Genomic DNA, 26,945 nt, shown 5'->3' with positions numbered 1-26,945 from the left:
CCAATACGCCCTACAAGTGTAGCAGGTGAGAGTGAATGCTGATTGAGCCTTCTTGCTACCACTTGAGAGCCCATTCTGACTTGCCAGGAGACGTGTGGCCTGTTAACAAGGTTCAGGGACACTGAGAGGGCATTTTCAGAAAGGTGGGCTGTGTGGGAATAAGTTGAAGCCATGGGCAACTTGTTCAGTGTGCAGCGTATATCTGATGGTAGTTCATAGTCATTATGGAGCCTACTGAATAAGAGACAGACTCAAGGATTATTATGGTTTCTAAATGTTCTTCTTATCTCATATGCATGACTCTACATTTTTTGTTTTGCTAAAACCTAAAGGTCATATGAACAATTAGTAAAGTTCAGCTCGAAGTTTTTTCTTTTTCTTTTGCAATATCACATTGATCTGTAAATGGTATAAATAAACTGTACTTTGATTAAATAAACAGAAGAAATTGATCATGCCCACATGGATGCTGGTCTTTTCTCTCCGAGCGCTCGATCTTGATTAGGTTTGAAGAGGCCTAACTCAAGAGGACCTCACTGGTGATCCCATAAGCTGACTTGTGACAAAACAGAACAGCTACAACATCTGTAAATATGAGACATTTATTTTGCCTTTTAAGAATTGTACATATTATAAATAAGAAAAATATGGTTTCTTCTATGTCTGAATTTTAAATATTTGATTTCCTTGAAAAAAAATCAGTATGGTGTCACTCCTGTGTGACTCCTTTCATGTGTAACCAACTGAGACCTGTTCGTAAAGCACTTCCCACATTGTGAACATGAGTACGGCTTCTCTCCTGTGTGACTTCTCTGATGTTTTATGAAACTGGATTTATATGTAAAGTATTTCTCACATTCTGTACAGAAGAACGGCTTCTTTCTCAGATGAGATTTTTGGTGTATAGAAAGACTGGCTCTTTTCGCAAACTGCTTTCCACACTCCCCACATTGAAACCCTTGAATGTGGTCCTGACTTGTACTGGTGGTAACAATCTGCGATGGATCAGGGAAAGGCCCTCGTGGAGTAGAATGATGTGACAGGTCTGTGCCGTGAGGTTTTGGATGGATATTAAGGGTGAGGCGGTTTTCTTCTGAAGAGTTTTGCAGGACATCTTCATCTTCTATTTTACAATTTACTGATAACATGTTCCTTCTGGAGTCTTCTGTAAAGATTAAAAATTAATTTAGGACTTTTTATTTTGAAACCACAAAGTAGATACATTCATACTATTCCTTTTAGGATGGAAACACACAGGCAGATCTTGATAACGCTTTTTGTGCCACAGCAGAAAGGAAAAGCATAAAAACTTTCTGTTCATTTCCCACCTGTTTACTAGCCTCCATACGTGTGGCAGTGTCTGGTGCTCAGAAAACCTGCCGTAATCACTGCCATGTACACTGCCGGCCTCATTCCAGCCTATAACACTTTCTACAACAGATAGATTTTTCTTTTTAGAAATTGCTGGGCTTTTTGTGGCTTTTTTTTCATCGTCCCAGCATGGCTACAACCACTGCAATTTGGTGATGCTACTGAAAGGAATGAACACCTTGCTCGCCACTGGCTGCTTCTGAATTTTCAACACTGGACCAGCCTTGCACACAGCACAGCCTCTGATTGGACACCTCTCCATCCTAACCCAGAAGTACCTTTCACTTCCAGCTCAAATGTCACCAGCGCACTCATCAGGAGGTGCCTTTGAGCTGGCGCGCATGCACAGACCCGGGACAACATGGTGACCAGGAGACGCATCTGACTCGCCCACCCCAGGGCTATGGGACACCCGGTGCCGGGCCGGACTAGTCCGGTGGTAGTCAGTGGTGGCTGGGCCCGGCTCCGTGGCCCTGGTGGGTGTCAGTTGAATATGTGGCTGATGAGTTAAAGTTAATGTTCGTGACGCCACCTGTGGTATGCGGCTATTAAGCCGCCGCTGCTATGGGAGAACTCCGGGGTGATGTTATGGCAGCTATGATGGTACTGCTCCCCACAGGTGGAGCGATGCCCCGGGATACCGTTGGTGCCCGTGAAAGTCTATGGTGTTGTGTGGCTAACACGGTGCAGGGCCGACAGGCGAGGAAAGAACCAGGCACAAACAACAGTCTCTTTACCTTCTCCTCTTTTACTCTGGGAACAGTCCAGTCCTGGGAGACCGTTACAGGTGGTAATGGGGATCCGGTCGGCCTGGAAGTACTTGGGATGATCTTTCTGGCCAGCTGAGTATGAGGCCTACTCCTGTACTTTGCTTTGTGATGATAGGACCCTGCTTCTCTGAATCCAGCAATGGCCCTCTTCGCTGCTGGGACCAATAGCACGTCCCTTCTTTCTGTAGGTGGCTGCGCAGACCCTCTCTCTGGTGCTTCTCCGCTGGAGTCCACACCGGGCCCTGATGCTGCAGCTGTACCTTGGATGTTTCTGGGCCAGGGGCTTGCAGCTCTCCTGCCCTTCGGACTCGGCTACCAGGGACGGATTTTATACCCTGGCAACCACAGACTCCGATGTCTGAGTCTCTCTGCTGCCTCTCAGCTATTCCTGCTTCTCTGGGCCAAGCTGCTCCAGCTCTAGGCCCCAGATTCACAGGACAGCTCACTCTGCGTCTGTTCACTTCCACTACTCCCTTCAGACTGACTCACTTCCTCCCTCTGGTCAGGTAGAGGAAGGCTCCCTGGAATTCCAGGTTCAGAGCTCCCCCTGCTGGCCGGAGGGAGAACTGTGTTGGGTGTTAAACCTGCTGGCCAATGGATCTCCCAATTACCTCCAGGCTCAGCATTAACCCTTTGGGAGGGCAATGCTGTTGTGGCGACCAGGTCCTAGGGCGCCACACTCCCCCTTAGTTAAATTCAGTACTCCCGGACTGTGGAAACAAAACATAACATGTCATACATTTCATCCCAATATGGGAGGCACATTCTCATTGTACCATCTTTTTTCTTTACGAGCACTAGTGGAGCTGCCCAGGGGCTACAACTATCTCTGATAACCCCAGCCTCCTTCATTTCCCGTAACATTTCTTTGGCACGCTGATACTGTGCGGGGGGTACAGGGCGGTATCTCTCTTTAACGGGAGGATGATCACCCGTGGGGATTTGATGTTTAACCCCTTTCACCTGCCCAAAATCTAGGGGGTGTTTGCTGAAGACCCGCTCGTACTCCTGTACCACCCGGTAAACCCCATGCTTTTGGTGTGAGGGGGTGGAGTCGGTGCCCACATGTAAGTTTTGGCACCAGTCTTCCAGCTGCCCCTTGGAGCCATTGTCTTCCGCCTGGTCGGACGGGATCAAGGGTTCCACTGCTTTGATGGTGTTGTTGCTGACAGTGTACAGTTTTGCTACAGTGGCGTACCGGGGCAATTTGGCTTCCTCCTCCCCACAATTCAGGACACGGATGGGCACTCTCCCCTTGCGGACGTCTGCTACCCCTCTGGCTATCAGGACTCCAGGCCTGCTGTCTGAATACACCGGTTCTACCAAGGCATGGTAATCCTGACCCTTGAGGCCTATTGCTGCCCGACACCATATCAACATTTCACTTCTTGGGGGTATTGCAATGGGGAGGGGGTCACTTACCCTCACACTGCCAATTTCTCCTCCGGCCAGCTCTACCTGCTGCCTCCTCATCAGGGCTCTGATCTCCCTCTGTAGGGCACGCTGCTGCCCGGAGCTGGCAGTTTCAGACGCCTGTTGCAACAAAATTATCACTTCGGCAACACAATTTTCTATCACATTTGTACCAATGGTTACCAATGGGTCAGATTCTTTGCGATCAATATCTACAATTATCATCCCCTGACATGGCAATTCTACCCGCCCCACTTTAATGGTTACTTCTTTGTACCCAATTTGAGGTAAGGGCTGACCATTACTGGCCACAATTGTTAAATCATCATCTGGGCCATGGTCAATGTCTGCATCAGCCCAATATCTTTTGTACAGTTTGTAGGGGATGGTTGTTACCTGGGACCCCGTATCCAGGAGGGCATTCAAAGGGATCCCATCCAGCACAATAGGAAGGACCGGTCGTCCTCCCACATACTTGCTGCGGCTGGGTGTTGAGCCGGGCTTCCTTACACCTGGGGGTCGGCTCCTGGCCCCAGGCTCGGCCCATTTAAAGGACAGTATCGTGCAATGTGGCCCGCCTGGCTGCAGCGGCGGCAGATCGGTTGTCCCGTCGAATCATACCGGTCTGTGTCTCTGCCTCGGGTCGGCGGAACCCTCCTCTGTCGCATCCATGGGACGTCATCTGGGCTGGAGGCCAACTCGATTCTTGCAGGCGATGGGGTCACTTGTAGAGACTGCACGGTCTTGGCAAGGGCAGCTACAGTCTTGGTCAGCTCCTGGACCTGCTGTCTGAGCTCTGCAGTGGGATCCTTATCCAGGGACTGCGCCTCAGCCCCTGCAGTGGCTCGTGTTGCAGGCACCACCCCGGGGTACGTGATAGCAAGAGGCCGGAGGGGTACTGGGTCATTCGGTGTAGATTCTCTCAGTACCCGGATGGCCTGGTCCTTAAACTTTGCAAAGTCCAGAGCAGGGTTCTGCAGGACCATGATACGCAGCTGGGTCCTGTGGGCATCTGACAGGAGCCCCTCTATGAACTGCTCAGTTAGGAGTTTGTGTTCCTCACGTACACTCTCTGGGTCCACCTGTTTAACTGCTTTCAGGGCCTCCTGCAGGTTTAAGGCATAGTCCCTTATGCTGTCTGTGGCCCGCTGCTTGCACCCAAAGAATCTCATCTTTATCTCTGCTGCGGTGCGGGTGTCAAAAGTACTCTTTAGCTTGGCCAGTATCTGGGTTACTGTCCCTTTATCTGTATCAGGCCAGGACTTCACTTCACGCTGGGCTGCGCCGGCTAGCTGTCCCATTAATATGCCCACCTTCTGGCTCTCAGTCAGCGGATACACCCGGAACAAGCTGTGCAGGCTTTCTCTGAAGTCGCTCAAGGTATGGGACTCCCCGGAGTACTGCGGAAGCCATTCTGCGCCCGGTATGTACGGCATGGTGATCGGCATTACCGGCGCTACAGCGGGGGATGGGGCGACGGCGACAGGGATCGCTTCGGCTGGTGCTGCGGCGTCTCGGGCTATGGCAGCCACCTGCCCTCCCTCTGCGTCGGACATCTTCCTCCCCCTTAGTGAACCTTACCAGGCTCCGTTCACTTTTCAAATTTCCTTCTGGGTCGCGCGGGGTTAACAGCGCTCTGCTCTGATGGCGCGCTCCCTTCGCGCTCTTTGTCAGGCACGCCCCCCTTCTTCCTGCGCTCAGTGAGGCTAATGGCGGCGGCAGTTTTCAAACAGTGAAACACGCAGTAATACAATCTTTAAAGCGCAATTCTTCAGGCGCACAGTACCCGGTGTGACCGGGCACGAAATCCTGTTCGTGACGCCAAAAGTTGACTCGCCCACCCCAGGGCTATGGGACACCCGGTGCCGGGCCGGACTAGTCCGGTGGTAGTCAGTGGTGGCTGGGCCCGGCTCCGTGGCCCTGGTGGGTGTCAGTTGAATATGTGGCTGATGAGTTAAAGTTAATGTTCGTGACGCCACCTGTGGTATGCGGCTATTAAGCCGCCGCTGCTATGGGAGAACTCCGGGGTGATGTTATGGCAGCTATGATGGTACTGCTCCCCACAGGTGGAGCGATGCCCCGGGATACCGTTGGTGCCCGTGAAAGTCTATGGTGTTGTGTGGCTAACACGGTGCAGGGCCGACAGGCGAGGAAAGAACCAGGCACAAACAACAGTCTCTTTACCTTCTCCTCTTTTACTCTGGGAACAGTCCAGTCCTGGGAGACCGTTACAGGTGGTAATGGGGATCCGGTCGGCCTGGAAGTACTTGGGATGATCTTTCTGGCCAGCTGAGTATGAGGCCTACTCCTGTACTTTGCTTTGTGATGATAGGACCCTGCTTCTCTGAATCCAGCAATGGCCCTCTTCGCTGCTGGGACCAATAGCACGTCCCTTCTTTCTGTAGGTGGCTGCGCAGACCCTCTCTCTGGTGCTTCTCCGCTGGAGTCCACACCGGGCCCTGATGCTGCAGCTGTACCTTGGATGTTTCTGGGCCAGGGGCTTGCAGCTCTCCTGCCCTTCGGACTCGGCTACCAGGGACGGATTTTATACCCTGGCAACCACAGACTCCGATGTCTGAGTCTCTCTGCTGCCTCTCAGCTATTCCTGCTTCTCTGGGCCAAGCTGCTCCAGCTCTAGGCCCCAGATTCACAGGACAGCTCACTCTGCGTCTGTTCACTTCCACTACTCCCTTCAGACTGACTCACTTCCTCCCTCTGGTCAGGTAGAGGAAGGCTCCCTGGAATTCCAGGTTCAGAGCTCCCCCTGCTGGCCGGAGGGAGAACTGTGTTGGGTGTTAAACCTGCTGGCCAATGGATCTCCCAATTACCTCCAGGCTCAGCATTAACCCTTTGGGAGGGCAATGCTGTTGTGGCGACCAGGTCCTAGGGCGCCACACATCCACAACACGCAGTCTGCACACCAACAGAATTCCCTCGGAGAGCTGCTGGTGCTTTCAGGATCCCCCCACCCACCTTGCTCTGGTTGCTGCAGTCCATTGCCACTAACCAAGTGACAGCCCCAGAGCCTGAGTAAGAGCCTTATCTTCTGTCTTCAGCCACAGCTGAACACTTCTCCAACAGAAGGGAAACCAATTAATATGTAGGATACAGGCTCCGTCCTTTTATTTTTTAATTTTCTTTCTTTGAAGGGTGGATCCACCCTCTCTCTCCTGGTGTTGTCATGGGTGAAAACAAAATCAGACATGGATCCTTAAGGATTTCCACACGACTCGGTCTGATACCATTGATTAGCTCTACTATTTCTAACAGTGGACACTGGCCATTTGTCACTAGCCTAATTATGCTATTGGAACAGCCTGCCTGTCCATCACGTTCCATTCTGCACTGCTACTGCCCCTTACACAGCCAAACATCTTGTTCTGGTCCACTATGTTCCATATGGTACTGCTGCCATTACAACTGCTGCTGCACAGTGGGATATCTTCTGCCTGTCCATCATGTTCCATTCTGTACTGCTGCTGCTATTGCTACTGCCCCTTACACAGCCAAACATCTTGTGCCTGTCCACTATGTTCCATATGGTACTGCTGCCATTACAACTGCCGCTGCACAGTGGGATATCTTCTGCCTGTCCACCATGTTCCATTCCGTACTGCTACTGCCCCTTACACAGCCAAACATCTTGTTCCGGTCCACTATGTTCCATATGGTACTGCTGCCATTACAACTGCTGCTGCACAGTGGGATTACTCCTGCCTGTCCATGTTCCATTCTGTACTGCTGCTGCTATTGCTACTGCCCCTTACACAGCCAAACATCTTGTGCCTGTCCACTATGTTCCATATGGTACTGCTGCCATTACAACTGCCGCTGCACAGTGGGATATCTCCTGCCTGTCCATCATGTTCCATACTGATCAGCAGCAGGGGCTTGTAAAGATTCTTACCCTATGCAGGGCAGAGAGAATTTAATGACACAAAAGAAAATGTTTCACAGCAAGATTAATATATTCATTAGTCATACTGTCATCCTGCTCCAGGGACTGAAATGTACCTACACAGGGAGAACATAACTAAAAAACAACCTTAAACTGCTACCAAAAACATGAACATTTAATCACGGCTAAAAGAAGCCATTGCTTCTTCACGATCCAAAACTATCCTGTTGCAGCTGTCCCTATCATTGCCGCATTACAGACCGGCATCTTTCCATTATGTTCCATACTGTACTACTACCACTCATACAGTGACAGTTACTCGTGGTCTCAACCACAGATATCTAGGCTACTGCAATGGTCTGCACATGAGGTAAGCAACAGCTAATCAAGAGAAGTATACCACCACCACCCTTTCCGCCTATTGGGATAGGATCTTGGAGATTGACGTAGCCCTTTAACTTTCACCCTAACCTGCGTTTTCTAATTAGGGTCAGGTTAGGCACCAAAGTCCTCACAGGGTAAGAAGTGTGATTTTAACATTTTATTTACAGAGTTTATCCGAGGGTTCAGTCCCAGTCGTTGGAGTAATCTTACTGGAATTCATACTTTACCTCAATCACCTTTCCGACTTCCTATCGGAGATTTCCATTAAACTCACAGTGTCCAAAACACTGATTGTAAGCCAGAGTCCGGACCGGATAAACAGAGTAGGAGACGGAGACTATGAGCATCTCACCCCCTGTTCACACACCTCAATCCATCACTACTACCGGATGTGATACAGACACATCGCCTACAGGTGGCCCGTCACCAGAAGACCCCGGTGATCCCATTATTACATACCTGCAGGATCATCGTCTGGAATCTCTTCCTTCACGTCACTCATACACGGCTGATCGTCCATCATCTGCTCTTCTTCACCCTCCACTTTAATGATGGTCAGATCTCTGCCCTGATGTCACATAGACCAGATCATTACAATACAGCAGACATATCAGCAGAAGCCCTGAAATATCTGAGTGTGGCCCCATATAGATGTGAAGAGGGGGAGGGGGTGGGAGAATGCGCAGCTTCATCTACCTGATGATCCTCCAGACAGTCCTTGGAATACAAAGGAGCCGGACATCGCTCTGGGGGATACAGAGGAGCCGGACATCTCTCCGGGGGATACAGAGGAGCCGGACATCGTTCTGTGGGATTTCTTACACTGAGTCCATCTGTAGGAAGCAGCGACACAAGAGACAGTTACATGTGATAATGGAGTCATATCCAGGTGACCCTCTAACAGACATGAGTCTCCCCTCCTTACACTGCTGCTCGGCCATGAAATCCGTCTTCCCTTCTTCATGAATCAGATCTTCACCCTAAAATACAAGAAAAAATAAAATGAGGCACAAATCAGTCATTTATAGTGCTGGTCGGACCCGGACTCTAAAAGTCCGGTTCCACACGTTTGAAACTTATCCAAATGCCGAGCCCGGAATTCCGGGTGTTGATCTGGATCTGGCAACTCGGGAAGTAAAAAAAGGAAAAATAAAGAAAATGAGAATGAAGCAAGCGCTTCATACTTACTGAGGCGCCGTTGTGGTTGTACACTGCTCCCGTGGCCGCCCATTCCCTTATGGGACCGCACATTTGGCTCATGCATATGCACTGCTTTCCCCGCCCACTGGCGTCTGATTGTTGCAGGCAGTAGTGTCCCCAGCCTGTATGACAGCATCTCCCTTAAACCAATCACAGGTGCTTTCTATGGGTCTATATCATACAGTAAAAAATAAATAAAATATTTGGCGTAGGCCCCTCCATATTATGATACTCAGCACAGAAAGCCACAGCTGCAGGCTGCAGATCTTGGCTGTGTATCAAAATAAGAGGAATTGCATGCGGCTTTTAAATTAATAATTTTATAAAATGGCGTGCAGTCTCCCTAATTTTCATTCCTAGCCAAGATAAAGCCGAAAGCTGGGGGCTGGTATTCTAAGGCTGGGGAGACCCATGGTTATTGGGACCACACAGCCTAAGAATAGCAGCCTGCATCCATTAGATACGATAATCCTGGCGCTTTACTGGGTTCATCTCATTTGCCACCGCACCAGGGAAATTGGGGTAATAAGGGGTTAATGATAGCACACAACTGTCAAGCCCAAAATTAGTATTGGGTAGGGGTCTATAAGACCCCCATCACTATTTCCAAAGTAAAAAGAAATAAAACACAAAACACAGAAAAATCCATGATTTTAAATAAAATACAGCATCCTCTTTATTAACCCAAAAAAAGACCCTTGAATTTCCACTGTAAACTACACAACATTCCATGACGGTCCTGACTCTGCTACATCCCGCACTCCCTGGCCAGAACTGTCAGTGTTAAAGTGCATGGCCCTGCACTTTAAACCAGAGTGCTTCAGGTCACCAGGGGTCATACCTTGGGAACCCATGTATGACCTCCGGTGAACTGAGTGACGTCACTGCTGACAGCTGTGTCCCCTAGTCACTGTTTCCCAGTGCCTGGAGAGATCAGACATGTTTTTGGTCTCTCCAGGCTTGGATGTAGCTAAGCCAGGACTGTCGTGGGATGTTGTGTGGATTAGTGGGTGCTGTATTTTATTTAAAATAAAGGATTTTTCCGGTGTTTGTGTTTATTTACTGTCACTTACAGATTAGTGATGGGGGGTCTAATTGATGCCTCCCATTATTAATCTAGGGCTTAGTGGCAGCTGTGAGCTGCCATTAACCCCTTATTACCCCAATTGCCACCTCAACAGAGCAATAGGAAAGAGCTGGGTAAAGTGCTGGGATTGTCGTATCTAATGGATGTGACAATTCTGGGTAGCTGCAGGCTGCTATTATTAGGCTGGGGGCGGCCAAATAAGCATGGACCTCCCCAGTCTGAAAATACCAGCCCCCAGCTGTTGGGCTTTACCATGACTGGGTACAAATATTGGGAGGGACCGCAGGTCGTTTGTTTTTTTTAAAAAAATGTAAATAATTAAAAGTAAATAAATAAAAAGTAGCATGCGGTTCCTCTTTCTCCGGTTTATTTTTATACCATGATAGACCCACAGACAATTCCACAATTCCAATGTGATTGGAAGCAGTCAGCTGACACTCAGTGTGGGGGTGCTTCTGACGGCACCAATCACAGGTGCTAGTGGCCGGGGAAAGCAGTGCATATTCAATCAACGTAATGCGTGGCCCCGGAAGTGAATGCGCGGCCTGGAAGCAGAGTACAGCTGTGCTGGAGCCTTGGTAAGTACAGCACGCTTGTTCCTATCCCTCTATCCCTTCTACCATCATTTTTAGTCGTCAGATTCTGGTCCCCATAGACTTATATGGGGACAGGATTCCGGCCCGGAATTGGATTTTAAAAACCAGATAATAGGGACCCGCTGATCCCGTTTATCTGCAAGTTCACCAATCACTAGTCATTTACATTCTTATGTGGGGGAGGGGAAGGCACCACCTACCCGATGATTTTCCTCTGGGCAGTCCTGGGAATAGAGAGTAGAACATCCCTCAGGTTGATTTCTTCTCCAGGATCCATCTGTGGGAGACACACAGCGACAATACATTGACCCGCAAATGTCAGTACACACTATAGGTAGATTTCATAGAATCATACAATGGTAGAGTTTGAAGGGACCTCAAGGGCCATTGGGTCCAACCCCCTGTGAGTGCAGGCTTTCTTAAATCATCCCAGCTATATGTTTATCCAGTTTCCACCATCTTCCGCGGTAGCCTGTTCCACTCCCTGACTGCCCTCACTGTTAGAAAGTTTTTCCTAATGTCTAATCTGAATCTCCTTCCTTTTAGTTTCCACCATTGTTTCTTGTACTTCATTGTGCTAATGAGAATAGGATAGTTCCCTCTGTACTGTGGCGACCTCTCAGATATTTGTAGACCGCTATTAAGTCTCCTCTCAGCCTTCTCTTTAGCTCATGTAGCCGGTCTTGATATGAAATGGTTTGCAAACCTTCTACCACCTTGGTTGCTCTTCTCTGGACTTGTTCCAATATATCGATGTCTTTCTTGTACACAGTATTCTAGGTGGGGTCTGACCAGGGCAGAGTATAGGGGAATAATGACCTCTCTTCATCTAAATTCAATGCTTGTCTTGATACATCCCAGAATGTTGTTGGCTTTTTTAGCTGCAGCTCCGCATTGGAGTCTTTGTTTGGGTTTAATCCCCTCCTCATCTAATCTTCCTGCCTGCCGTTTTGTTCCTCACGTGACAACAGTGCTGTACGGTATGTAGCTGGTCCCTCATTTGCATGTACTCAATTGCTGCTATGTTGGAATTTTAGGCACATCATGGTTATGGTATATTGATGCCTGGATAGTAAGAGTGTGTGGTGACCATCCTCGCAGCATTTCTTGTATTATGCGGGTGGGACCTCTGCATGACTGTTATTTCCAATAGAACATTCCAGCTTTGGGATCTGTCTATGAGGTGTGCGGGTGCTCCTTTTGAGACATATGCTCACACTGCTGTACCGAGGTTGGGTGATTGCTATGTATGCCCCCTTATAACTAATGTGGTCAGCAGTGTTTGCAACTTCTGATCGGAACATCATGCACAATTTTCGTTTGACGCAATTTATATGCGTCTTTTTTTATATATATTGATAACCCCTGCTGGTGAAACCTTGGATTCTGATACCGTACCTTATTGTTGTGTTCCTTCTAGCAAGGTGTGCGTGGGCTCTTTCATGACATGTGCTGACACTGCTCCACTGATTGGCCCTCCCTTTGGATATGAGGTTATATTGTACTAGGACATTCTGATCATGATTGACCGGTATGGGTGGCAGTGTGTGCAATATGTCTATTGAGCTCTCTGCACAATCCCCATTAGGGAAATTGCCATTTTACCCTTGTTGATGTAGCGCAACAATTAACTTTTTCACGTAGGAACACGTGGATATTTTCATATGAAATATTTTTGTATTTATGTGACTATGTCATTTATAAAGTACTATATATTTCGAGTTTGGCAGGATTAACCTGTGCCTTTTTTAAACATCTCTCCTCTCGGCCATCCAATTGCTGTAATTTATCTATTTATATATGGTTATATGTATTTTGTATCTATTCAACAAAAAATATTATCAAAAATAAGTATATGAAATATAAAGAATAAAAAATAATAAAATACATATATTTTTTGAAGCAAGTTACTCGTTTCTCCTGTTTTCTATTGCTATCTGAGTAGCTCTGCACAGTGTGTGATATCCCCTGAGGGATTCACACATCTGCGCTCCTTGTCATTATTGGATCTTATGTATTTAGCTCCGCATTGTTGGCTCATGATGAATCTGGGATCCACTATTATGCCCCAGTCCTTTTCCCCGATGCTATCACCTAGTTCTATTCCTCCCATACTAGATTTGCTTTTTACATTCCGTTACTTTGCATTTGTCCCTGGTAAACCCCATTCTGTTCTCCTCAAACCAATTTTTCCAGTGTCTAGATCCTTTTGAATACGATATCTTTCCTCTCTAGTGTTGGCTGCTCCTCATATCTTAGTATCATCTGCAAATTATATGAGTTTCCCAATAATTCCGTTGTCCAGATCATTTATAAAGATATTACACAGCACTGGATAGCCTTGCGGCCCCCGCTTTTGACTTTCCCCCAGTTGGATGTGTATCCATTTAGTATTACTCGTTGTGCACGATCATTACGCCAGTTGTGAATCCATCTAACTGATTTTTTGTTTATTCCATACTTGATCATTTTGTCAATGAGGATGTCATGTGATACTTTATAGAGTGTGTCATGTAAAACTGTGGAAGGGAAGTCACGCCACTTGTTTCCACCATCAGCCACAGATCGTCATGACGATTATCTAATCGGCCTGGAAGCTTTTACGACATGGGTGATGGTATATCTACAGAAAGCAAAACTGCAGAGAAAGACAATCCTTTGTGCTATTTGGCGGGAAAACTTCCAAAGCAGGTTTTAAGCGCTGCATTAATGCTAGAAAAATGAAAAACATATTGCCAGAATCCCTGTGTCGTGCAGAACTCAGCGCACCGTCTAGTTCCACTGGGAGATCGCCGGGATCACGACCAATTAGTATTGACCAGTAAAATCGTACTAGAGGCGTTGTATTTGGTATCAATGTAACTGTAAAATCGAGATATAAAATATGACGCTAATATCTTTCACCTGTGTGACCCAGGAGCAAAGATATGAAAAACCCTAGAATTATGGAACTGTGTGACCATTGGAGCACAGCCCACAAGAGACCATAAAATGATGTCACAGAGAAAGGGGGGTTAGCTAAGGCATAATAGGAACTAGCTCCTTTCTGGGGGGTCAGTTAGTATTTGGAAGGCATCTGTAAGAGGTGATGCTGGCCATTCTTCTACCATCTTCTTCCTTTGGAGACCTCCCACTCCCTAAGTAGACGCTACTGCTATGGCACAAGCTTAGTAAGTTTCACGTTTTATACCTTTTATTTTTAATGTAACTGTCTACTGTATTTTGTATTGTTCCCTTTTGTAAATTCTTGTATATTTTTTAAACACTGCTGAGTAGTCGTGTTTGACAAATCAGTGAGCAGCTGCGGATTTCTGAGTGTCTTCCCCGGCTGTTCATGACAGAGTGCCTTATTGAAGTCCAGGTATATGCTATATCCACAGCATTCACTGACTTTGTTATAGAAGGAGATCAGGTTGGTCTGATAAGATTTAGGGGTACTTTGTACGTTGCGACATCGCTACTGTGATATCGTTGGGGTCAAATCGAAAGTGACGCACATCCGGCGCCGGTACCGATGTCACAATGTGTAAAGCCTAGATGCACCAATAAACGATCGCAAAAGCGTTGAAAATCGGTGATCTGTGTAGCACCAGTCATTTCCATAATGTCGCACCAATAGGAGATACGATGTTATTCCTCGTTCCTGCGGCACCACACATCGCTGTGTGTGAAGCCGCAGGAGCGCGGAACATCGCCTTACCTGTCTCCACCGGCTATGCGGAAGGAAGAAGGTGGGCGGGATGTTTACATCCTGCTCATCTCCACCCCTCGGCTTCTATTGGCTGCCTGCCGTGTGACGTCGCTGTGACGCCGCTCGACCCACCCCCTTAGGAAGGAGGCGGGTCGCCGGCTTGCGATGTCGCAGCGTGCAAAGTACTCCTTATTGGTCATTAATCCATGCTGGCTTTGGTTGGTTAATGCCTTCACATCCAGGGACCTAAATAAATGTTCTTTGACAATTTGCTCGAAGATTTTCCCTGCTATGGAGGTCAGGTTTACTGGCCTGTAATCCCCTGGATCCTCCTTTTCCTCTATGGAGGTCAGGCTTACTGGCCTGTAATCCTCTGGATCCTCCTTTTTCCCTGCTATGGAGGTCAGGCTTACTAGCCTGTAATCCCCTGGATCCTCCTTTTCCTCTATGGAGGTCAGGCTTACTGGCCTGTAATCCTCTGGATCCTCCTTTTCCCTGCTATGGAGGTCAGGCTCACTGGCCTGTAATTCCATGGATCCTCCTTTTCCTCCTTTTTGTAGAGAGGAGCCACATTTGCCCTTCTCTAATCTAGAGGGACCTCTCCTGTTCCCCATGACTTATTGCAGATTATGGCAGCGATGCTATTATTTCCTCTTTCAGGACTCTGGGGTGTAAATCATCTGGACCGGGGGACTTGGTTTCCTATAACTTGGCTGAATCTTCTCCTTCGCTTATTGTCACCTTGGACTCCTCCTGACCATTACTTCTATCATGGTTATTGTTCATTCTTGCATTAGTTGTTTGGGAGAAGACAGATCTGACATATGGATGTAGTTTCTCCACCGGCTGCTCCTCCTTGCTGACTGTTTCACCTTCTTCATTCTGCAGGACTCCAAAGGTCGCCTTCACTTTTCTTTTCCTTTTACCTTACTCTTTGCCATCCTCTGTTCGGCCTTCGCTCCTCTGACGCTTGTCTTGCAGAGTCTGCCGGCTGCCATGTATTCCTCCCTAGGTCTAACCCTCATCTTCCACTTGATGTAGGTTTCCTTTTTCTTTTTTAGCAGGTGATATAATTTTTTGTTCATCCATCCTGGTTTCTTTAGGACTTTCCCATTTTTCTTCCTTTTAGGTATTGTTAGTTCTTGTGCATTAAGGATTTCCTTACGGAAGATTTCCCATCCTTCGTGTGCAGTTTTGTGGGTAAGAATTAGGTGCCATGGATTTCTACCAACCCTTGCCTTTAGACCCTTGAAGTTGCTCTGTTAAAGTGAAGCCTTGAAGTTTGTGTCTTCTCAGGTCTTCCACCTCTTGCACCCCCAAATTCAAGGATAGCATTACTGATATTTTACCAGAACCTGCCTGGCCACTTTGCCAGCAGCATATTTATGGTCTTGAAAATTCTGGTGTTTGTTGGCAAATGTTGCTTGAGCAGTTTGGTGCTGGCTGGGAGCTGGTTAGAGGGGGGTCCTCATGGTGCTGGCTTCTGGCGTCACCAGACTCTGCGGAAGGTTTTTTTATACGGCTTTGCCAGAGAGATTATTTCCAGTTCCTCCTCACACAGAGGAGCAGATACCAGTCCTAGTACGATGCCCAACTACAGGCCTGCCCGACTCTCTCCATGTAACGGCCGTGTCTACTGGACGCTCTGGAGACTGTGGTGGAAGACACTGCAAACCTTCCAGTGATGGCATGTGTGACTGCTACATCATGGAGAAACCAAATCTCTGCAGGGAGCGCCGCATGGTATAAGTACTGACAGCCACCCGGCACCAGCACCGACGGCCACCACAGCACCAGCACCGACGGCCGCATGGAAACAGCAGTTATAGTAGCAAAATTAGAGAAGCATCAGTCAGGAAAAAGGATGGAAGACTTTTCAGAGGCCACCGCCAGCCCACTGCCTTCTACATTAGTACAGGAAAGACTCAGATCCAGAGGCGACTGGAGCGCTAAAAGGGACGTGTGAGAGTCTCCACCAGATATAGACCGATCTGTCCTTACCGTGTGACAGAAAAAGCCGCCAATCCTCCATCATAACGTCCTGGTGTCCAGCGTGGTAGGAGGTCTGAAGGGAGAAACCACCACATGTTATAGGAGGCCGACATCACCCAGAATCCTCTGGTGTACACTGTATAATCTCCCAGCAGTCTCCTCTCATCCCCCAGAATCCTCCAGTGTACACTGTATAATCTCCCAGCAGTCTCCTCTCATCCCCCAGAATCCTCCAGTGTACAATGTATAATCTCCCAGCAGTCTCCTCTCATCCCCCAGAATCCTCCAGTGTACACTGTATAATCCCCCAGCAGTCTCCTCTCCTCATCACCCAGAATCCTCCAGTGTACACTGTATAATCTCCCAGCAGTCACCTCTCCTCATCCCCCAGAATCCTCCAGTGTACACTGTATAATCCCCCAGCAGTCTCCTCTCATCCCCCAGAATCCTCCAGTGTACACTGTATAATCTCCCAGCAGTCTCCTCTTCGGTCAGCAGCTCGGTGATCTTGCTGGTCAGTTCCAGGATCTTCTCCCTCCTCTCAGGTATCAGGGAGGTCGGAGATGGCTTCGGGATTTGGTTCAGGTTCCCCGGCGTCGTCCTCACTACAGTGTAATCCTGTGGAGGAGACGCTGATGATTATCTCTATAGACAAAATATACTGGTTGATCTTTCTCCTGCCTCATTATATTCTCTTCCTTCATCTTTCTTGAAGTATAAATATCTCAGTGAGGAATCTCCAGTCCATGGACGCACCGGACGTCAGATATTATATAAATATACAGGAGTTTACCCCTCCACTCAGCAGATAATATAGAATATACAGGAGTTTACCTCTCCGCTCAGCAGATAATATAGAATATACAGGAGTTTACCCTCCACTCAGCAGATAATATAGAATATACAGGAGTTTACCCTCCACTCAGCAGATAATATAGAATATACAGGAGTTTACCCCCTCCACTCAGCAGATAATATAGAATATACAGGAGTTTACCCTCCACTCAGCAGATAATATAGAATATACAGGAGATTACCCTCTACTCAGCAGATAATATAGAATATACAGGAGTTTACCCCTCCACTCAGCAGATAATATAGAATATACAGGAGTTTACCCTCCACTCAGCAGATAATATAGAATATACAGGAGTTTACCCTCCACTCAGCAGATAATATAGAATATACAGGAGTTTACCCTCCACTCAGCAGATAATATAGAATATACAGGAGTTTACCTCTCCACTCAGCAGATAATATAGAATATACAGGAGTTTACCCTCCACTCAGCAGATAATATAGAATATACAGGAGTTTACCCCTCCACTCAGCAGATAATATAGAATATACAGGAGTTTACCCTCCACTCAGCAGATAATATAGAATATACAGGAGTTTACCTCTCCACTCAGCAGATAATATAGAATATACAGGAGTTTACCCCTCCGCTCAGCAGATAATATAGAATATACAGGAGTTTACCTCTCCACTCAGCAGATAATATAGAATATACAGGAGTTTACCTCTCCGCTCAGCAGATAATATAGAATATACAGGAGTTTACCCTCCACTCAGCAGATAATATAGAATATACAGGAGTTTACCTCTCCGCTCAGCAGATAATATAGAATATACAGGAGTTTACCCCTCCACTCAGCAGATAATATAGAATATACAGGAGTTTACCTCTCCGCTCAGCAGATAATATAGAATATACAGGAGTTTACCCTCCACTCAGCAGATAATATAGAATATACAGGAGTTTACCTCTCCACTCAGCAGATAATATAGAATATACAGGAGTTTACCCCTCCACTCAGCAGATAATATAGAATATACAGGAGTTTACCCTCCACTCAGCAGATAATATAGAATATACAGGAGTTTACCCCTCCACTCATCAGATAATATAGAATATACAGGAGTTTACCCTCCACTCAGCAGATAATATAGAATATACAGGAGTTTACCTCTCCACTCAGCAGATAATATAGAATATACAGGAGTTTACCCCTCCACTCAGCAGATAATATAGAATATACAGGAGTTTACCCCTCCACTCAGCAGATAATATAGAATATACAGGAGTTTACCCTCCACTCAGCAGATAATATAGAATATACAGGAGTTTACCTCTCCACTCAGCAGATAATATAGAATATACAGGAGTTTACCCCTCCACTCAGCAGATAATATAGAATATACAGGAGTTTACCTCTCCCCTCAGCAGATAATATAGAATATACAGGAGTTTACCTCTCCACTCAGCAGATAATATAGCATATACAGGAGTTTACCCTCCACTCAGCAGATAATATAGCATATACAGGAGTTTACCCTCCACTCAGCAGATAATATAGAATATACAGGAGTTTACCCCTCCACTCAGCAGATAATATAGAATATACAGGAGTTTACCCTCCACTCAGCAGATAATATAGAATATACAGGAGTTTACCTCTCCGCTCAGCACACAGATGATCTCCAAGGCGATGTCTATGATGCTTCTGGAGATCTCTTTGTCCATTCTCTGTGAGTCTTTGAGGAGCGTTTTGGATGGCGATTCGATAAAACTTGATAATCTGGAGGGATCGGGTCCCGCAGGTGTCATTATCATTGAGTAAGGTTCTGGAAATCACAGGAGAATAGATTGTTATTAGTGGAGTATGTTGCTTATGAAGAGATACGGCTTCTCAGAAGTTGGAACAGTTTTAGCAACAACTCTGTACACCGTATACACATCACAGCCACACTGCACTATATAGGCATCATATATATACACATTACACTGTATACACATCATACACCTCCTTGTGTGATAAGCGTTCATACAGGCCCCCTTGCTTAATGTTTTGTAAGAAACAATTATACCTGTTGATTCTGTGTCCTCCTGGAGCTCTCCACAGGTGGTCCTTAGCTCTTCAACTTTTCTGGACATTTTTTTCCCTTTTCCGTCTGAAAACTTGCGGGGAGCACCTGATCGTGGCCGGTTTACGGTTAAATGATGTTTTTTCCACTTCCGGATTATGGCCCCAACAGTGGTCACTGGAACCTCCAGTAGTCTAGAAATTCTTTTGTAACCGATGCCATCAGTATGTTTTGCAACAATAAGGTCGCGGAGTTGTTGAGACAGCTCACCGGTTTTACCCATCATGAGATGTTTCTTGTGTGGCACCTTAGAAACGAGACACCTTGTTATAGTTAAGATTAATATTTGACTCACATGTATGCAAAGTTTGGATTTATGAAAACGGTTTCAAATCCAATGACTGATTCTCACTTTGATAAACCCCAATTTAAAAAACATATCTATTTTTAACCATCACGTATTACGTATCGTCGTTCCATCTCCTCAAAATCCTCATGAAATCTCTTTGCTGTTCGCCAACAGCATCAAAATTTCAGGAAAGTCACCTAAATGGGAATTAAAAAAAAAAAAAAATAATAATTTTTTTTTTAATTCATCAGACAACCCAAGGCTTGGAAACGTTTCCACATGTTTTTCCATTATGGACTTACATTTTGGATTTTTGTTTCTTACCTACAAATTTCCTCACGACTTCTTTAAAAAAAAGCCCAAACCCTTCCTCCACAGCTTCCAATTTTGTATTGAACACGTCGTCCTTCATGAGTTTCCAAATATCCAGACCTACAAAAATGCCTTTCTCTAGTTTTGCTTTTGACAATTACTGAAATTTGGTACACAGGTAAGGCTGCTTTCACATATCCGTTTTTCGCCGTCCGGCAAAAAACGGATAAACTGGATCCGGCGCCGGATCAGTTTTATTCCCCACTGACATGTTAGTGCCAGATGGCTGTGCGTTGCATGCGGCGTCCGCCGGATCCGGCGAAATGTCTTTGTCCGGAAAGGACGCAGCATGAAGTGTTTTTTATCTCCTGCAAAAAACTGGACCACGTCGGATCCATCGCCGTCCAGCATGTTGTATAATGGAATCCTATGGGCACCGAGTCGGTCATCATCCGGCATATGACGGAATTCAAACGACCGATCCGATTTTTTAACTGCGCATGCTCAGTAGCACAACAGATCCGTCCAAAAACTGAAGGAACGCATGGAATAAACTGATGCGACGGATCCGTTGCATCAGTTTTGCCGGATTGTGCCAGACGGCAAAAACCGGATGAGTGAAAGCAGCCTTAAAGGCTCTCTTTTTGGTAATACTGTTACAAACGGCTTCATCAGTGCAAGCATAACGTGGAGCGGTGGCATGAGAACTATTCTGGGATCAACTAAACTTTCCACGCCCATGTTCTTAACTCCAGGTTGCAAAGATGTTCTCATTGGCCAACTTTTTTGGCTCCAGTGATGAGTCCTATCCAGTCTGTCCCATTCAAACAAAAAGCATGGGGACTTCATGTGTCCTCCTCACTGCCTGAGGAGCAAAGAGAACTTTCAGATCAACACACATTGACCATCCTTGATCCTTGTAGTTAAGTTTCTTGAGAAGAAAGTCTAAATGCTCTCAGTTTCCTTCCAGTGCGCAGAGCTCCGTACAGACAGTGAACATACTCGCTGCCCTTGTGTAGAAACGTCTTTCAGACTTCTTATTGTATTAATCAATAAAGTCTCCACTCGCTCACATTGTACTCTATGTTACATTTTTCCATCGATCCAGGAACATCATCATCATAAATTAGATCACCGTCTTGAAAAAAGTACGGAAGGAATTCCTTTTGGAAGCAGATTGCGTCAGTGTTTGTGATAAACCTCTACGTGATGGAATTTTTCCAATATTTTTACAGTTCATCAATTTAAAGTCTGTAAGAATCATGTCTTACTTTTCAAACAATTTCACCCTTGTAGACCTGTGATTTCAGCAATTTACATTTAATATCCATCTCCACCACCGCGCCACACCCTGATATGGTCACAACCGGCAAACATGCAAGACCCCTAATGTCTCCCCACAGCCCTCCCTAAGTAGGGATCCACCACACAGCGGATCCAGCTGATATTGGTCACTAGTGGCAGGATTGCTTCCTAATTACTGAGAGAGATCAGGACTTTCTCACTTTTAACACCTCTTTTTCTTCTCGTGTTCAATATTGTTTCTCTGTGTCATTTGTCATCATTACACATAATTTATTAACATTATGGTCTGATTTCTTTGCCTGTGGGCATTGGATGAGTGGTTACCGACATCTGGTGGGAAACTTACGTCAATAGCTGCTTTAGAAATACACTAGCTGTACTACCCGGCTTCGCCCGGGTTAATAACTGCTGTTAACAAAAATTTATTCTACACACAATATTCACTGCCCGGGATAGTAACTGTCTCTGTTTATCTCCCATTCTCTGTCTGTCTCCCCCTCTGTATATATCTCTCTATCTCTGACTGTCTCTTTCTCCATCTGTCTCGATCTCTTTCCCTGTCTGTCTATCTCTGTCACTTTCGCTGTTTCTTTCCCTGTCTGTCTCTTTCCCTCTCTTTCCCTGTCTGTCTCTTTCCCTGTGTCTGTCTCTGTCTCTGTGTATGTCTCTTTACCTGTCTGTGTCTCTGTCTTTCCCTGTCTGTGTCTTTGCCTGTGTCTGTCTCTTTACCTGTCTGTGTCTTTGTCTGTGTCTGTCTCTTTGTGTCTGTCTCTTACCCTGTCTATGTCTGTTTCTTACTCCGTCTGTGTCTGCCTCTTTCCCTGGCTGCATTGTGACATGCCAACATTCCATATAAGGGCGTGGCTGCGCATTCTTCTGAAGTTCTGGCTGCACTGTGGCTCCCAGCTCCATTTGCTTTAATGGAGGCAGGTTCTTTGGCGAATAACAAAAGCGCGGGGTTAAAATTTCCCCTCAAAACATAGCTTATGACGCTCTCGGGGTCCAGACGTGTGAGTGTGCAAAATTTTGTGGCTGTAGCTGCAACAGTGCAGATGCCAATCCTGGACATACACACATACATACACACATTCAGCTTTATATATTAGATTTTCGTAGAATTTTTTTTCTATAGATGCGAGTAGGGTCTGTACATCTAACCTATAGATCTGAGTGGGGTCTGTACATTTCCCTCATACAGTTGAAACCAGAATTTATCATCTACTATCTAAAAATACACATCTGCTGTCATGCGGTGTTAACGTCCAGACTCACTAGGTGTCTCGACAGCGTCAGGCTCTGTTCACACTGGAGAGCCTGACAGGCAACCTGTTGTCTCTTAGTTGTTCAGCCAGAACTGGGCATCGGCTGTTTAATGTGTTCTGTTCCTCAGTCCAGCAGGAGTTAATTCCTGGGGAACTGTGCTAGGAGCTCAGGTTGCCCATTGCCAATCAAAGACACACATTTATATATATATATATATATATATATATATATATATATATATATATATATATATATATATATATATATATATATATATATATATATATATATATATATAACATCCTGAATCTCATTACTCAGTGCCGATTATAGATTCAGCTTTAGCGCCAAGCGATACCGGTGAAACTGTTGATGGTAATCTTTGTTGCGATATTGAGTGGTGTGAATGTTCACTGTTGTGCGTTACTTCATTAACTTTTTCTTTGCGCTACTGTACATATATATGTTTTGAGTGCAGGGTCTACGAGTTTCTGTTCTCCCTCGTCCGTGTCGTTTCATTATTGGGTTTTCCGGCCTGCCCCAAAAGTTGGGGAGAGGAAGTAATATCAGGGCTTGGACAGGAGTCATGCTCACGCTGGGGCTTAGACCTGGCTACCATCAAGCCTACCTCCGAGATAAGGGACAGCGAAGGGCTCGAGTCTGAGGACCAGCTTATGGGCCCCTGACCTGTCATTACATACTCCGTGATATCTGCAGTTTTTTCTCACTAGCTAACAGGACATAAGAATTCCCATTTTAGAAAGAAAGAAAGAAAAAATGTTTTCAGGCATTTTTATTACTTTCTGCAAAGTCAGAAGTTTCCATACACTAAGAGTACTATGCCTTTAAACAATATGGGACCACCCATATGATGATGTCATGTCTTTGGAAGCTTCTGATAGGCTTATTGACAACATCTAAGTTAATTACAGACACACCTGTGGATATATTGTAATGCACACCTGAAACACACGGCTTCTTTGTGTAGCATCATGGGAAAGTCAAAATAATTCAGACAATATCTCAGGAAAAGAAATGTGGACTTGCACAAGTCTGGTTCATCCTTGGGTGCAATTTCCAGATACCTGAAGATGCCTCGTTCATCTGTACAAACAAACAATTACATAAAGTACAAACAAGATGGGAATGTCCAGCCATCATACCGTTCAGGAAGGAAACGCGTTCTGTGTACCAGAGATGAATGTGCTTTGGTCAGACATGTGCAGATCAACTCAAGAGCAAAAGCAAAAGACCTTGTGAAGATGCTGGCGGAAGCTGGTAAGATTGTGCCATTATCCACAGTGAAACGAGTCCTGTATCAACATGGGCTGAAAGACCACTCTGCCAAGAAGAAGCCATTACTCCAAAATAAACATAAAAAAAGGCAAATTAATGTTTGCAAATGCACACAGGAACAAAGACCCTAATTTTTGAAGACATGTCCTGTGGTCTGACGAAACTAATATTGAACAGTGTGGCCATGACTGTTATGGTCAGGAGACCGCTGACATTCCTGTAAATATCCCATTCAAGGGTAAACTCCTTCTCAATACAAGGAAAGTGGCAACCCAAGAACTACAACCCCAATAGTCAGGAGAAAAAAAACAAAACAAAACAAAACAAAAAAAGCCCCCAACATATAGTGACGATGATATAAGAAGTAAACAATACACAGGTTGTTAGGGATAGAATTAAGCAAAGAGAGGCCCTTCTAAGACACAAAAGGATAGGATAGATCACTGGGTGTTGCCAGCAAAAACCCTAATATAAGCCAACTCCTGATGATCAACATTCCCTTAGAACCACATGATCCTTCACCCACTACATCAGGGAACTCTTGTGCAAGATACCAGGCAGGATAATATACAAGCGAGATTATCTGAAAACTAGGCTAAGTAGCAATTTCCATAGACAGAAGAATATTAAATGTCCAAAAGGACAAAGGCTAGTTTCACACTTGCGTTGAACGGTATCCGTTGCATTGCGTTGTGTGACGGATGCAACGGATGTGTTGCATATAGTGGCACAACGGATGCAACGGATGCTGCAAAACAACGGAATCCGTTTTTATTCATTTATTTTTTTTACAGTTTTACCGGCGGCAGACTATTGTGAACGATCAGCTGATCGCTCCCAGTAGCCGGCCGCCGGGTGATCAGCTGATCGCTCCCAGTAGCCGGCCGCCGGGTGATCAGCTGATCGCTCCCTGCAGCCGGCCGCCGGGTGATCAGCTGATCGCTCCCTGCAGCCGGCCGCCGGGTGATCAGCTGAGCACTGTCACTTGCCGGCCGCCGGGTGATCAGCTGATCGCTCCCTGCAGCCGGCCGCCGGGTGATCAGCTGAGCGCTGTCACTTGACGGCGCCCGGGCGTGCTGGCAGGCGGGCGCTCAGCTGAACGTTCGGCCACCGTGAGCCAAAATAAAGTTTGTGATTTTAAAGAAAAAAAAAAAAAAAGGGAAGAGCATGCGCAGTGAAATCCAGAGGATTCCGCTGCTCAAAACAACTTTACATGCTGCTTTCCTCCCGCTGGGCGGAAGCAATGGAGCATCGCCCAGCGGAAGCAACACAGGTCCTTTTGGTACAATCCGTCATCCATACAAGTCTATGGGAAACAGCGGAATCCGTTAACGGATTCCGCTGTTTTCCAAAAGGGCGGATTGTAACGGAAGGAGAACAACACAAGTGTGAAAGTAGCCTAATAATGAGCAGTATATAGGAGCAGTATACAACAGAAAGTAAATATGCAAAAATCATGGAAAAAGCCTTCACTGGATTCTCAGTAATGTGCTTTGTTAAAGATCATCAGTGGGAACACAATGGAACATAAACGCATACATAAAGCCCGCTTTACACGCTTCAATATATCTCACAATCCGTCGTTGGGGTCAGGTTGTAAGTGACGCACATCCGGCATCGTTTGTGAGGTATCTGCGTGTGACATCTACTTGCGATCAGGATTGAACGCAAAACCGTTGATCGCAAACACATCGTATCATTCTCTAGAATTGAGCGTTTTGTTGCACGAACCTAGTCAACTGTAACGTGTGACATCCCTCATACGATTTCGGTGTCTGATGCTATGTGCGCAGGTGTGCGCTCTGCACCGCAGCTTATAAAAGGTCTGCTTCAGAGCGCAGCTGAAAAGCTGCGTTCTGAAGCGCCTCACAATGTCTGTCATTCACTAATCTCTGTCAGTCGGTCACTATCTCTGTCCCTCACTCTCTGTCCATGTCAGTCTATCCCCCTCTCTCATATACTCACCGATCCCCGGCGCTGCACGGCATTCACACTGCTCCGGCGGCTTTTACTGTTTTGAAAAAGCCGGCCGCCCATTAAACAATCTCGTATTCCCTGCTTTCCACGCCCACCGGCGCCTGTGATTGGTTACAGTGAGACACGCCCCCCACGCTGAGTGACAGGTGTCACACTGCACCCAATCACAGCAGCCGGTGGGCGTGTCTATACTGTGTAGTGCAATAAATAATTAAATAATTTAAAAAAACGGCGTGCGGTTCCCCCCAATTTTAAAACCAGCCAGATAAAGCCATACGGCTGAAGGCTGGTATTCTCAGGATGGGGAGCTCCACGTTATGGGGAGCCCCCCACCCTAACAATATCAGCCAACAGCCGCCCAGAATTGCCGCATACATTAGATGCGACAGTTCTGGGACTGTACCCGGCTCTTCCCGATTTGCCCTGGTGCGTTGGCAAATCGGGGTAATAAGGAGTTATTGGCAGCCCATAGCTGCCAATAAGTCCTAGATTAATCATGTCAGGCGTCTATGAGACACCCTCCATGATTAATCTGTAAATTACAGTAAATAAACACACACACACCCGAACAATCCTTTATTAGAAATAAAAAACACACACATATACCCTGGTTCACCACTTTAATCATCCCCAAAAAGCCCTCCATGTCCGGCGTAATCCAGGTGACTCCAGCGTCGCTTCCAGCGCTGCTGCATGGAGGTGACCGGAGCTGCAGAAGACACCGCCGCTCCGGTCACCTCCACGCACGTAATGAACACAGCCGCGCGATCAGCTGCTGTCACTGAGGTTACCCGCTGTCACTGGATCCAGCGCTGGATGCAGCGGTGGCCGCGGGTAACCTCAGTGACAGCAGCTGACCGCGCGGCTGTCTTCATTAGCTGTGTGGAGGTGACCGGAGCGGCTGTGTCTGCTGCAGCTCCGGTCACCTCCATGCAGCAGCGCTGGAAGCGACGCTGGAGCATCCTGGATTACGCCGGACATGGAGGGCTTTTTGGGGATGATTAAAGTGGTGAACCAGGGTATATGTGTGTGTTTTTTATTTCTAATAAAGGATTTTTCGGGTGTGTGTGTGTTTATTTACTGTCACTTACAGATTAATCATGGAGGGTGTCTCAGACGCCTGACATGATTAATCTAGGACTTATTGGCAGCTATGGGCTGCCAATAACTCCT

The 26,945-nt window shown here is 46.4% G+C and overlaps 1 protein-coding gene across 2 annotated transcripts in view; it reads right to left on the bottom strand.

Moving 5' to 3' along the window:
• Window positions 1–601: 601 nt before the first annotated feature.
• LOC142297108 (uncharacterized) overlaps window positions 602–26,945 on the bottom strand; it is a 38,323-nt gene continuing 11,979 nt past the window's right edge. The window contains exons 2-11 of one of the 2 annotated variants that reach the window (XM_075341372.1): window positions 23,462–23,603; window positions 19,274–19,577; window positions 18,861–19,030; window positions 16,862–17,020; window positions 16,412–16,475; window positions 10,920–10,996; window positions 8,762–8,816; window positions 8,533–8,669; window positions 8,296–8,404; window positions 602–1,165 (exon numbers count right to left, since the gene is read on the bottom strand). In XM_075341372.1, the coding sequence (XP_075197487.1) occupies window positions 699–1,165; window positions 8,296–8,404; window positions 8,533–8,669; window positions 8,762–8,816; window positions 10,920–10,996; window positions 16,412–16,475; window positions 16,862–17,020; window positions 18,861–19,030; window positions 19,274–19,556 (1,521 nt within the window). In that variant the 5' untranslated portion in view covers window positions 19,557–19,577; window positions 23,462–23,603 and the 3' untranslated portion in view covers window positions 602–698. The remainder of the gene's footprint in view (window positions 1,166–8,295; window positions 8,405–8,532; window positions 8,670–8,761; window positions 8,817–10,919; window positions 10,997–16,411; window positions 16,476–16,861; window positions 17,021–18,860; window positions 19,031–19,273; window positions 19,578–23,461; window positions 23,604–26,945) is intronic. The other variant, XM_075341371.1, reaches the window with a different exon arrangement.

The sequence above is a fragment of the Anomaloglossus baeobatrachus genome, chromosome 3, assembly GCF_048569485.1.
Source record: "Anomaloglossus baeobatrachus isolate aAnoBae1 chromosome 3, aAnoBae1.hap1, whole genome shotgun sequence".
In the NCBI taxonomy this organism is placed as follows: domain Eukaryota; kingdom Metazoa; phylum Chordata; class Amphibia; order Anura; family Aromobatidae; genus Anomaloglossus; species Anomaloglossus baeobatrachus.
The sequence above is the reverse complement of the archived record's forward strand: the minus strand, read 5'-3'. Positions and strand labels throughout refer to the sequence as shown.